General features: G+C 36.0%; 1 protein-coding gene across 1 annotated transcript in view; it reads right to left on the minus strand.

Annotated features, from left to right (window-relative positions):
* The window catches only part of cdk18 (cyclin dependent kinase 18), a 128600-nt gene extending 115039 nt beyond the window's left edge, over nt 1-13561 (minus strand). Inside the window, exon 1 of the mRNA XM_051123307.1 lies at nt 13422-13561. Within this exon, the coding sequence (XP_050979264.1) occupies nt 13422-13520 (99 nt within the window). The 5' untranslated portion in view covers nt 13521-13561. The remainder of the gene's footprint in view (nt 1-13421) is intronic.
* Nucleotides 13562-13900: the final 339 nt, after the last annotated feature.

The raw sequence follows: 13900 nt of genomic DNA on the forward strand, positions 1-13900 counted from the left end.
GTGTTGGATTCATCTTTCTTTCTCTCTTTATTACATATTGACAAAAACACTAAGCTTTTATAGCACTAATGCAACAAAATGAAGAGCATCTTGATTTGTAAAAAATGATTTTATTGCTCACTATTTTGTCTTGTTACAAATATCTAAAAATTAAACTAAAAGCCAAGTTACTTGAGAAGCAAAATTATGTATTTTTTTCTTGTTTTCTGAAAAACGTATCAAATTTAATTGAGTTTTTTGCTTAAATCAAGAAAAATGTTTTGCCAGTTGGGTAAGAATAATAATTTAGTTTTTTCTTTTAATTAAATAGATTTTTATGACCCTGCTAGCAGATATTTTTTCTGTGCTACAGCACAAACTTTGTATTTTAAGTCATTTTGCTTTCCATCATTTCTTAAAGTATAAACCAGCTAAATGAGTAGTATTATCTGGCTAACTTCTCTGTTATCCCTTCCACGAATTCTACAGTCAACATTCATAATTAAATCTTAATTATGACCTGTATTAGCCATCATCCACCATTTGTTAATTAACACACCGGCCAACTCGAACAATCAGGGCTTAAATAAAACCAGAACCCACCAGAAAATCATGATTGTCTTGTAAACATGATCATTCTTTAAAGCTGATGGCATTTTTCCATTGTTAAAATACTTTCTCCAATCTCGCCCAAGTAAAAATGTAATAGATTTAAAATGCATTTATTTTATACTAAGTATAGTCTATTAACATAATTACTGACATATCGCTTGAGAGTTACTGATATAAAAATTGTAATTAAACTTTATTTGGAGTACTATTTGTGCACAGTTTCTTAATATTACACCTGAAAAAAGTGTTTTAATGTCACTCTTAATAAGGATTGTATGATCTTTAAATAATATCCGTCTTTTAATGAAAAATATTTAAAGTGTACCTAATGTATACTTGGAATAGTTCCACTTTAGCACAATCGGATATACTTAAGTATATCATTAGTTGGACTTCAGCACTACTTCTGCACATTTAAAGTGAATTAAGTGCAAAATTAGTTGTTCCAATTTAGCAGACTTTAAATATACCAGTTTAATATACTGAAAGTACAATTGCAGGGTATTTTTGATTAAGTACATAATATGGAAATGCATTTGTAGTATACTTAGCATGAAATAAATGTATTTTAAATACCTTTTAGTATATTTATTTTTCACTAGGGCAGTTTATCTACAAATCCTGGCAGGACTATCAGTTTGGTTGTCAGTGGAAGGTAGGGTAAGTGCTGGAGGAAAACAGTCATTACTTTTGGCACGTTTCACCTTTAATGATATAGTAGCATGACGATGGCGGTGTACAGTGCTCTCCACTAATATTGGCACCCTTGGTAAAAAAATATGAAAAATCTGCATTGGTTGTCTTTTTTGATCTTTCATTTAAAAACTTTTCATTGAAATAAAACAATTGACAGTGGGGGGGAAATCTCATTATGAAATGTTTCTCCAGTGCATGTTGGCCACAATTATTGGCAGCCCTAAAAATTCTTATGAGTGAAATATCTCTGAAGTATATTCCCTTTCATATTTGCATTTTTTTAGAGTGACTAGGAGCATGAAATTGTCCAGCCATGACTTCCTGTTCCACAGGATAATAAATATGAGGAACAGAAAGGCCAAATTCCTTTATGTATCCATCACAAAGAGTAAAATAAAAAAATGTGTGACCTTGGGCCACAAAACCAGTCATAAAGGTCAATTTTTTAAAATTGAGATTTATACATCATCTGAAATCTGAATAAATAAGCTTTCCTTTGATGTATGGTTTGTTAGAACAGTCAGAACAGACAATATTTGGCCGAGATACGACTGTCTGAAAATCTGGAATCTGAGGGTGCAAAAAAAATCCAAATATTGAGAAAATTACCTTTAAAGTTGTCCGAAAGAAGTTCTTAGCAATGCATATTGCTAATCAAATATTAAGTTTTGCTATATTTATGGTAGGAAATTCACAAAATGTCTTTATGGAACATGATCTTTACTTAATATTCTAATGATTTTTGGCATAAAAGAAAAATCAATAATTTTGACCCTTACAGTGTATTTTTGGCTATTGCTACAAATATACCCGTGCTACTTATGACTGGTTTTGTGGTCCAGGGTCACAAATAGTTCTGATGTGCAGAACAAGATTGTTGAGCTTCACAAAGTAGAAAATGGCTGTAAGAAAACAGCTAAAGCACTGAATATCCCTATTTTCACCATCAGTGCAATAACTAAGAAGTTTAGCATCAACTAAAGATGTTACAGATCTGCCTGCAAGAGGATGTGTTTAAATCATCCTAATGCATGATGAGGAAGACAGTTTGAGTGGCCAAAGAGTACCCAAGAGTCACAGCTTGAGAACTGCAGAGATTAGTTGAATCTTGAGGTCAGAAAGCCTAAAAAATATATCAAACAGCCCCTACATCACCACATGTTGTTTAGGGGGGGTTTCAAGAAAAATCATCCTTGCTCATCCAGAAACAAACTCCAGCATGTTCAGTTGTGAGACACGACTGGAACTTCAAACGGGCTTGGCTTCTATGGTCAGATGAAAGTAAAAAAAAGGGCTTTTTGAAAGCAAACCCACCAGATGGGTTTGGTGCAAACAGGGATAAAAAGTACCCACGTCCACGTAAATATACTGCTGAATCTTTAATGTTGTGGGCCTGTTTTTGTGCTGGAGCTCCTGGGCTTGGTCAGATACATGGCATCATGTATTCTATCAAATACCAACAGATAAAGAATCAAAACTGCTTCTGTTAGAAATCTTATAATGGGCCGTGGTTGGACCTTCAACAGGACTTCCTAATCACCACAAAAATGTGTCACTGAGCACAAAATAAAGCTTCAGCCATGGCCGTCCCAGTTGACTTGAACCCTGTAGAAAATGAGTAGGATGAACTGAAGAGAAGAAGCACCGACATGGAGCTGGGAGAGATTCTGGATAAAGGAATGGCCTCTGATCTCCCATCAGATGTTCTCCAAAGTCAGGCATTATATGAGAAAACTCAGAGCTGTTATTTTGGGAAAAGGACGTTGCAATAATTGGGTGACAAAACTTGTGGCCAACATGAACTAGAGAACAAACAATCCCAAATGCAGTTGTAAACAATCCCAGCCAAGAAAGAAGGGTCTTATCTAGCAAAACGACTGGTTGTTTTTATAAAAATAATACAATTTATATATTTTTTAATGTCAAACGCTCGTCTTGTCTTATTCTGCCTAAACTCATGACAGTTAGGGTATGTTGAAAAACTCCCATCTGTTTTACCTTTTTTTGTAAGGGCATTTGATCTTCTTTGCATGTTCACTTTGCAAAGACTAGGTCAGTACTTCTGCATTGATGTAGGATGATTTTGAAATGATTTTTGAAGTTGAGGGAGAAAATATGAGTTTTTTAACATAACCTACCTGTCTTGAGCCAGAATACACAGAGTTCAGGGAGAGCAAGACAAGACGAGCATTTGAGATTAAAAAGTATTTAAATTGTATTTTTTTTTTTAATGAAAATAACCAATCGTTTCGCTAGATAAGACCTCATCTTGGAGCATTTACAACCGCATTTGGGATCGTTTGAAGCCGCATTTAAACTGCATTTTGGAAGTTCAAACTCGGGGCACCATATCAGTCCATTATATGGAGAAAAATCCTGAAATGTTTTCCTCAAAAAACATAATTTCTTTTTGACTGAAGAAAGAAAGACATGAACATTTTGGAGGGGGTGAGTACATTATCTGTCAATGGGGTGAGTACATTATCTGTCAATTTTTGTTCTGAAAGTGGACTTCTCCTTTAATGGAGGGCATTGTATATTTAAGTATACTCAAAACCCAAGTCGGATAAAGTTGCGTCTTCCCTCTTCGGGATGTTGTAATTCTCAACACATCCCAAACCCCGGGAGTTCTTCCTCTAAAGTTTCACTTTGAATCGTACAGTAAGTTCCTCTGTCGAAAACTTAGTACCTCTCTGACAGACACTGCAGCCCAAAGCTTTATATAGAGCGGAGAGAGACGAAACATTCTGCTCCGCTCCGATTGTCTGGATAACAAAGAGAAATGGCAGACAGTGTCAAACTTCCTCACAGCTGCCACATGATAACTAGCAAGTGTGTGTGTTTGTGAGAGTGTGTGTAATGTGTGTTGCCCTGGGTCGCATGTCTCCATGTCTATCACACCAGTAAAGTAGATGTTCTATTCTGCACCTGATTCCCTCATACAGAGCAAATGAAATCCTGTAAAACCCATTTCGTAGAGGACACACTCTGATAACACAGTAATCGCGCTCGCCGAGATGCGGCCTGACTGCAGACACATAATTCGAATGTTTTTTTGTTGTTTCATTTGATAATTTTTAACCTGCGAGCGCATTCTATACATCGCGCGATTCGTCTTAGCTGTCAAAGACCTCAGAAAAAAGCGATGAGACATCTGTCTGGGTTTTGACGTGGAGGAGAAAAGGGGGCGGAAAAGTAGATGGAATCAGAGATATTGGGGGGGAAAAGTAGTTCCTTTCTGCGCTCGGTCCATCAGAGAGACAGAAAGAGACAAGGGGAGATAGACGCAATGAATGGACGAGCTGAAAGGGGAGTGAGAGCGATAGATACACGGCTTTAAAAGACAGAATGTGTGTGGGAGAGAGATAACATGAGACAGGGATGTCGCCGAGATGGAGAGAGGGATAAACGCAAGCGGGGACATATGGAGATGGAACGGAGGTTAGAGAACGGCGTTAATGCCGTTAAAGACACGTATGCACACTTACAGGACTAGTTCTTCTGAAAATGACAGTGGTGTTGCCCACAGGCCTAGATTGGGGTTTAACAATGGTTATTAACGGCAGTCAGATTATTCTGGTACAAATCTTTGCATATTGAAGTTTGTCCTTGCCAGCCTGTAGTGTGTGTATATAATACGTACACTACCAGTCAAAAGTTTTTGAACAGTAAGATTTTTAATGTTTTTAAAGAAGTCTCTTCTGCTCACCAAGCCTGCATTTATTTGATCCAAAGAACAACAAAAACAGTAAAATTCTGAAATATTTTTACTCTTTAAAATAACCGTTTTCTATTTGAAAATATATTAAGATGTAATTTATTCCATATATGGTCATGCAGGATAAGTGCATTAATATGCGCATTATAAGTATTAATAAACAGCCAGTATGCCAGTAATATGCATGCTAATGAGCAACTACTTAATAGGGAATAGTGTTTCCTAATCTAAAGTGTAACTGAATAGTTATATAGCATATTTTTAACTATGTTTTGGGGCTTGACATCTTCTGTGTTCATTGCAAAGAAAACCATCCTTCAAAACATCTCTTTATGTATAGAAAAATATGTTTAATAATACATCTCATGTATACTAATTTAGTATTCTTAAAGTAATTTAATATTAAAAATGGTTCCACTTTACGATAGGTTTTTATATGTTAACATTAGTCAAGAAATAACAACAAACAATATTTTTGCAGTATTTAGGTGAATGTTAATGTTAAGTTTTACATATACATTTGTAACATTTCAGGTTGTTTAGTTGTAAGTAATAAATAACATAATAAATCTAATAAAAATAATAAAATTTATTTAAATATTTATTTAAAAATGTAGCAGTTAATATAGAGACAGACATGAATTAAAAATAATAATAGAATATTTTGTCACACTTTAATTTGGGGTACAGTTCTGTTAACTATGACTTGCCACAATAAACTTAAAATTAAAATTAATATTTAGTAAGGTAGTTGTTAAGTTTAGGTACGGGGTGGATTAAAAGGTCAATTTTATTTTTAAATCTGAATAAATAAGCTTTCCGTTGATGTATGGATTGTTAGGATGTATGGACAGAGATGTTAATTAGTCATTTTTGCTGAATAAACACACTTTACATTGATGTATGGTTTGCTAGAATAGGACAATATTTGGCCGAGATGCAACTATTTGAAAATCTGAGGGTGCAAAAAATCAAAATATTGAGAAAATCACCTTTAAAGTTGTCCAAATGAAGTTCTTAGCAATGCATATTACTAATCAAAAATTAAGTCTTGATATATTTACAGTAGGAAATGTACAAAATATCTTCATGGAACATGATCTTTACTTAATATCCTAATGATTTTTGCATTAAAAATAATCGATACTTTTGACCCATACAATGTATTTTTGGCTATTGCTACAAATATTACTGTGCTACTTAAGGTTTTGTGGTCCAGCGACACATATGTGCTTTATTAGTAACAATACACAGCTAAATATGCATGCTTTATTAGTACTAATAAATAGCCAATATACTAGTAATATGCATGCTTATAAGCAACTATTTAATAGTGAGAATTGGCTCCTAAACTAAAGTGTTACCGAATATTTTAAATGCTAAAAATACTGAGGGGGAAAAAAAAACACTGTTAGTTCTCGATGCCTAAAGCATAGTAATATTAAACAGGAAACTTTACTGTAAAGTATTACCATAAAAACACTAAATTTAGGTTTATGCATCTGTATATATGCATATTAGAGCGTAAGCAATGTGAATAATTATTAGCAGAGAGATGAAATGCATGAATTCACATAAAAGTTTTGTGTTTGTTATAAATTCCAGAAACGTGACCCAGACAGTGCTTTCAAAAACAAATAAAAGCATCCTGAGACACTGAATATTGTATGAATAATTCCTTTATAGGAAATGCAGGTGTATATATAGTCTCTCTTCGCGTAGGGGATGCAGAGAACTCGGCGTGTTTAGGAGGATTTCATCGCTTCTAAATGTCGAATGTGTGATGTGAATGTGATGCAGGTCTTGGTCACTTCAGATAGAGGTGAGGGCCAAACAGACAGCGGGTGAGCGGGGCATCTCGCCGTCGGTAATGAAAGCAAAGGATTCTGGGATGGATTGTGCACCGAGGGGTAGAAAGAGAAAGATGGGGAGATATGTTATGATTGACAGCGAGGGAGAGAGAGAGAGGGAGGCTTGATTCAGACTGATTCCCGCTGTTCTGCCCGCCACACGTCCTCAGCCTGTCATATGTGCACGTGTTGAGGGGGATGTTGAATTCATTCACCCGGCTCTCGTTCGCGTTCACGTTACTCATCGGCCGTGTGTGTGTGTAGTGCGGGGGCTCCCGCGTTCAAACAGGAGATTCTCTCCCACTGTTCACTTTCCATTAAAAACCAACTCCCACTGCTCGACGAGTGCCACGCGCAGTCGACCGAGGACGTCCAAGCGCGCCGTGTCTCTAGCCGGTGAGAGTTTGACTCGTTTTAGAAAAACGGGAAGTCTGCCACCGTTCGTGTGAATCTAATCTGTTGTAGTCGTTTAGTAATCAACATAAAGTCTGTTCCTTGAGAAGAACAGACCGTCTGACTGATGTATAACGTGACCAAACGCTGGTTGTTTTTATAGGCCTGGTTAGGAGTTGGTAATATGCCGGTCTGGATTTGAAATATTGCATAACGGTCTTTGCAAACATGCTACAGAAAAAAAATTGTGGAAATTTGTGTAGACTTTGTGATCAAAGTTTCTGTCTGTTCAAAATTAATGAGTACTTTAAAGCAAGTCAGTTCACTCGGCGGCCATATTATTAACGCCCCCGGCAGCTATTTCAACCTTATATAAGAACATCTCTGTCTAGATGAATGGGTAAAGACTTGACTGTTTGTCGAAATTCTGTTTTAATAATATAAGAAATAAATTCTGGCAGCAGCGGTAGTATATATTTGACCCTGGACCACAAAAGCAGTCTTAAGTAGTATGGGTATATTTGTAACAATAGCCAATACATTGTATGGGTCAAAATTATAGATTTTTCTTTAATGCCAAAAATCATTAGGATATTAAGTAAAGATCATGTTCCATGAAGATATTTGGTAAACTTCCTACCGTAAATATTTTAAAACTTAATTTCTGATTAGTAATATGCATTGCTAAGAGCTTCATTTGGACAATTTTAAAGGTGATTTTCTCAGTGTTTAGATTTCAGATTTTTAAATAGTTGTATCTCGGCCAGATATTGTCCTATCCTACAAACCATGCATCAATGGAAAGCTTATTTATTCAGCTTTCAGATGATGTGTAAATCTCAATTTCATAAAATTGACCCTTTTGTGGTCCAGGGTCACATATTGTGTGTGTGTTTTTTTTTTTTTTTTTTTTTTTTTTTTTGGTTAAATACATGCTAAAAATTGGTCCAGCTAATGTATGCTACTGTTTTAAAGTCTGTTATGCTCACAACACTGCATTTGTTTAATCAGAAATACAGTAAAACCAGTATAATATTAATATAGCTTAAAATACCTGTTTCTGTTTGAATATATGGTAAAATATCTTAGGTGTCGCATGATGCTTAAGAAACATTTCTTGCATTGAAAACAGTTGTGCTGCTTAATGTTTCTTATAGCTTTTTATGAAGAGAAAGTTCAAAACAGCATTTATTTAAAATTTAAATCTTTTGTAACATTATAAATATCTTTACTGTCATGTTTAATCCAAACTTTTGAGGTGTACTTTATGTGCATTAGATTATCATAGTGCTGTATATTATTAAAATATTAGTGTTATGAAAGTAAACAAACAGAAGATCGACTCCTACAGCTGTTAAATTGAGCATTAGGTTTTTTCTAATGAATATACAGTTGAAGTCAAAAGTTTACACACATGCAGAATCTGCAAAATGTTAATTATTTGACCAAAATAAGAGGGATCATACAAAATGCATGTTATTTTTTATTTATTTATTTATGACCTGAATAAGATATTTCACATAAAAGATGTTTACATATAGTCCACAAGAGAAAATAGTAGCTGAATTTATGAAAATGATCCTGTTCAAAAGTTTACAGACACTTGGTTCTTAATACTGTGTTGTTACCTGAATGATCCACAGCTGTGTTTTTTGTTTAGTGATAGTTGTTCATGAGTCCTTTGTTTGTCCTGAACAGTTACACTGCTTGCTATTATTCTTTGGTTTTTCAGCATTTTTGTGTATTTGAACCCTTTCCAACAATGACTGTATGATTTTGAGGTTTACAGAATGTTCAAACACTCACTGATGCTTTAATAGAAAAAACGATGCATTAAGAGTCGGGGGGTGAAAACTTTTTGAATTTGAAGATCAGGGTAAATTTAACTTACTTTGTCTTCTGCATGTAAGAATCTTCTGTAGCTTCTGAAGGGCACTACTAATTGAAAAAAAAAAAAAAAAAAAAATATATATATATATATATATATATATATATATATAGGCAAAATATGAAAAATGTATCACATCTTCATTCTGATCAAAAGTTTACACCCCTGGTTTTTAATGCTTTGTATTTCATTCTGGAGCATCAGTGAGCGTTTGAACCTTCTGTAATAGTTGCATACGAGTCCCTCAGTTGTCCTCAGTGTGAAAAGATGGATCTCAAAATCATACAATCATTGCTGGTAAGGGTAAAAATGCTGAAAATCCAAAGAATATAGTTATTTTTGCTGTAAATTTAAGGAAATAACTGTCTATATATAAAATAATGTGAATTAAACACTATTTAATTAGATTTATTAGTGCGGCCAGTTGTTTTGCAGTTGTAAGAAACTACACTAAAAACAAGACCTTATTTTGACTGGTTTCGGATGCTTTGCACTATGTATTTGTGCATGAATTAATGTTTCTTTGATGTTGTCGGTTTAATAATGTTCTAACAGATATAGCTGCACCAATTTTCCAGTTAAAATATCTAAAAATCCTTGACATGGCAAGGAATGCCACATAAGATGTGAAGAGTAGTCTTTATAAATTGTGTTTTGGACGTAAGTGCTTTGTTTTTCTTACTGCACTGGCAGATATTTTTTTACTGATTGTATGCACAAAATAAGTGTAAGACGAAACACACTTATACTCAGAATGCAAAATAATATTCTGTTGCTTTTCAATTAAATGCATCTCGTTTTAAATAGGTACTTTACTGAAAAGCAAGTTTAAAGACCCCCCGTGGTGAAAATTAAGATTTTAAGTTGTTTACATGTCTATCCGGTGTATTTAATATGTTTAAAGACAAACCATGTGCAAATTCATCAATCAACACCATTGCTGAGCATTTTCTCCATAAAAATGCAGTGTACCAAAGACAGTCAAGTCAAGGACGTGGTTTGACAACACCCCTTTTTTCTGCTGTCACAAACATGTCCAATCCTGTTGACTCTTGGGGCGGGGCTTTTCATATCATTAGCATACATAACGATGTTGGTTTTTAGAAGGTAGCTGCCTGAGATGGCCAAAGGATATGGTGTGTGTAACATTAGCAACACATTATTTGCTGTTTGATAACGTAGTCAAACCAAAAGCTAATTATATCAATTACCGTTACATGTCTGACATTGTAGAGAGCGATTCATAAAATATTCCTCTTTTTCTTCAGGACCAGTTTCTGGTTCAAGCATAATGGCTGGATTGATCTAATATTGCCATGGTGTAGTAACCAAGTGAAAGTGGAGCAGGTTTGAGCTGGTCAGATTGAGTGGAGATGGGAACTAATTAGCATATTCATGTTTCCACATATACTAAATGTAAGGGTGTAGAGTTACGTTCAAGCCATTTTAAGTGATGAAGAAATGATTTTCACAAGAAAAACATTTAAATGTGTTTTTGATTCAAAGATTAATTTTTAGTGATAAAATTAGTGACTGCTGATTAGGGACTGCTGAAAAACTCATTAAAGGTCCACTGAAGTGTCTTGAAACGTGCAGCATTAATTTGAACTGAAACAGGAAGACCGAGTGGGACATATCGTGCAGCCCCGCCCCCTTTTTTTAAATAGCCAGTGGCGTAACTGCTTGGGCCAGAGCCGTTGAGCTCTGTAAAGGTGCATTTGACAGCATATGACAGCCATAGCCTAATAGACCAATTTGTAGTAGACGTCACAGTTGCATCACCTGCAGCTGAACGTACACTGTGGCAGACAAACACTTGTAACAAGTGGAGGAAAACGGGTAAAACCCATGAAATAACATGACATTTACCTCTTTATCTCACAATTCTGACTTTTTTCTCACAAATGCAAGTTTATATATCATAGTTCAGACTTTGTAACTTGATTTAACTCAATATTTGTGAGTTTGTCAATTCTGAGGAAAAAAAGGCAGAGTGTAGGATATAAATTCATGATTCTGAGCCGAGGGGGAAAGAGAGAATGACAAGTTGATTTTTCTTATCAGAATTGTGAGATATAATCTCAAGAATTGCAAGAAAAATCTGAATTTTGAAATATAAACCCAAAAAGACTTTTTTATTACTTTATTTAATGGCTTTTATAGACTGCCACTTTAACACTGTCATTTTCTGCCATCAGATATAGGCTCCGCCCCCAAAAACATTATCACTGTTCGCAAACACCGAAATTGGTTTATACATTACCTCTTTAGATTCAATATGAAATTTATGTCATTTGTGTTGATGCATAGTACCAGCGTTGTCTCTTATACTTGTTAGTGCTGTTTGTTTAACCATTTCTCCTTCAAATCTCATCCATATTGCTATAAAAAACAGCATTCTGTGTAGAATTCAAGTGGGTACGATATATTTTGTGGTCTGTGCCGATTCGCACATATAAACCACACCATCCTATCGTGTCTCTGGACCAGAGCAGACTGTGGTGGTTCATGTCAAACAGCGCAAAACCAGACTTCTTTCGCCCCATTGGAAAGCATATTTACACTGTCTAATTTATTCCCTATCCCCTACATAGTACACTACGTGCCATTCACTGTACAGAAAATACTAACTCTACAAACAAATGATCAATTTTAGCTACAGTTCAGCATCTATTTATAGTGTAGGGGGGTGGGACGCTTTGAATTCTAGAGAGCATTTTATTGGACAGAAAGTTTGATGAGAAGCTGAAGTGCAGGCTGATGTCATCAAAATCGTTGATCTGTATTGGTGGAAATTAGAGACTGTAAGTTTTGAATGCTTACATCTTCATCATCATGAATATCTTACATCAGATAAATAGATGAAATAGATGAAATCTAAATTGAAGTTTTTTGGCTTTTAGTATGAATACATTAGCCTTAAGGTTATCCATAAGCTAGTGTTTCAAAACAATGACAAAATTCGCATTTACAAGATATACGCATTCAAAACGTACAGTCTCTTAACTTCCGCCAATATGGATCAACAATTTTGATGACATCACCCTGCACTTCAGCTTCTCATCAAATTTTCTGTCCAATCAAATGCTCTCTAGAATCCAAAGTGTCCCGCCCCCTACACTATAAATAGACGCCGAAGCTTTACAGAATTAGTATTTTCTGTATGGTGAATGGCATTGTAATACACGATATAGGGGATAGGGAACGAATCAGACAATGTACATATGCTTTCCACTGGGGCAAAAGAAAGTTTTGCCATTTAAATGCAGCTTCAAATGGCTTTTTACGATCCCGGCTGAGGAAGAAGGGTCTTATCTAGCAAAACGATCTGTCATTTTTTTAATCAGATTGACAATTTATATTCTTTTTAACCCTAAACGCTCGTCTTGTCTGTCTGCGTGAACTTTTTTTTCCAGTTCAGTACGGTCAATACAGTTAGGGTATATCGAAAAACTCACATCTTGTTTTCTTTCCCAACTTCAAAATGGTCCTACATCGCTGCAGAAGTACTGACCCAGTGTTTATAAAGTGAACATGCAACTAAGTTCAAACGCCATTTACAAAAAAAAAAAAAGGTAAAACAGCGATGTCAGATGATTTTGATGCTGAAGAAGAAAACGAGACGGGAGTTTTTCGACATACCCTAACTGTATTGACTCGGATTACACAGACTATGCATCACAGAGATGAGACAAAACGAGCATTTGAGGTTTAGATGTATAAATTGTCAATTTGTTTTGAAAATGACCAATCGTTTCGCTAGATAAGACAATTTCTTATTTCTTAACTTCCTTGGCTGGGATCGTTTAGAGCCATTTGAAGCTGCATTTAAACTGCATTTTGGAAGTTCAAACTTGGGGGCACCATTGAAGTCCACTATACGGAGATAATTCCTGAAACGTTTTCCTCAAGAAAGAAAGACATGAACATCTTGGATGACAAAGGGGTAAGTAAAGTATCTGTAAACTTTCGTTCTGGAAGTGAACTTCTCCTTTAACCATAACTTGCATGAGTCAGATGACTCCCGCAGTTTGCGAAAAAACCATCCAGTAAGACTGAAACTGTCAATTTCAGTCCTCGCTTGCTATTTTTCTGTGACCAGGCGGAAGGGAACTAGATGTGTGGTTCTTGGACACCCGTCTGAATCTATAATCTAGCTTGCCCTTCGAGACAGATTTTTGTTTTTGGAAACAGCGTGCGAAATGACTCGTGCGTGTCGGCGCTGTACAGTATACGATGCCCTTTTGAAGTGCGTAGGCTAGTGTATGTTCTGCCGCAGGCTTACCCACGCTGCCTCCTGTGTGTCATCAGTGAATGAAAGGCCCTCGTCTCGTTGGAAACATGTGAGGGAAGAGCGCGTCAGATCTCCGGCAAGCTCTGGCATCAATTATACAACTGACACCGGCGTGAAGCGTCTCTCTCCATCTCTCCCCATAGCGCACGTAGCTTACGAGAGCGTAATGAGTCATCCGTCTTAATTAACAAATGAATGGTAGAGCGTCAGGAGCGACTGTCACGCTTGTTTACGCGCCATCTTGCCCTGCTGAGTTTCGCCTTTGTGTCAAAGCAAACACGCGATATTGCCGACTCAGAGCTCCTGTCACCCAATTAGCTTTGAATGATCGTAGCGGGAAAAACGTAACGGCGGCAAATACTCCCGGGATGAGTCGAACAAAGAAGCGTCTCTCTCTCACACACACACTCTCGTTCGGTCCCTCTCTTGTTTTCTCTTCAAGGGTCCCCTCAGGGTTCCCACGTTGCTTT

Source organism: Labeo rohita, chromosome 11, assembly GCF_022985175.1.
Source record: "Labeo rohita strain BAU-BD-2019 chromosome 11, IGBB_LRoh.1.0, whole genome shotgun sequence".
Lineage (NCBI taxonomy): Eukaryota > Metazoa > Chordata > Actinopteri > Cypriniformes > Cyprinidae > Labeo > Labeo rohita.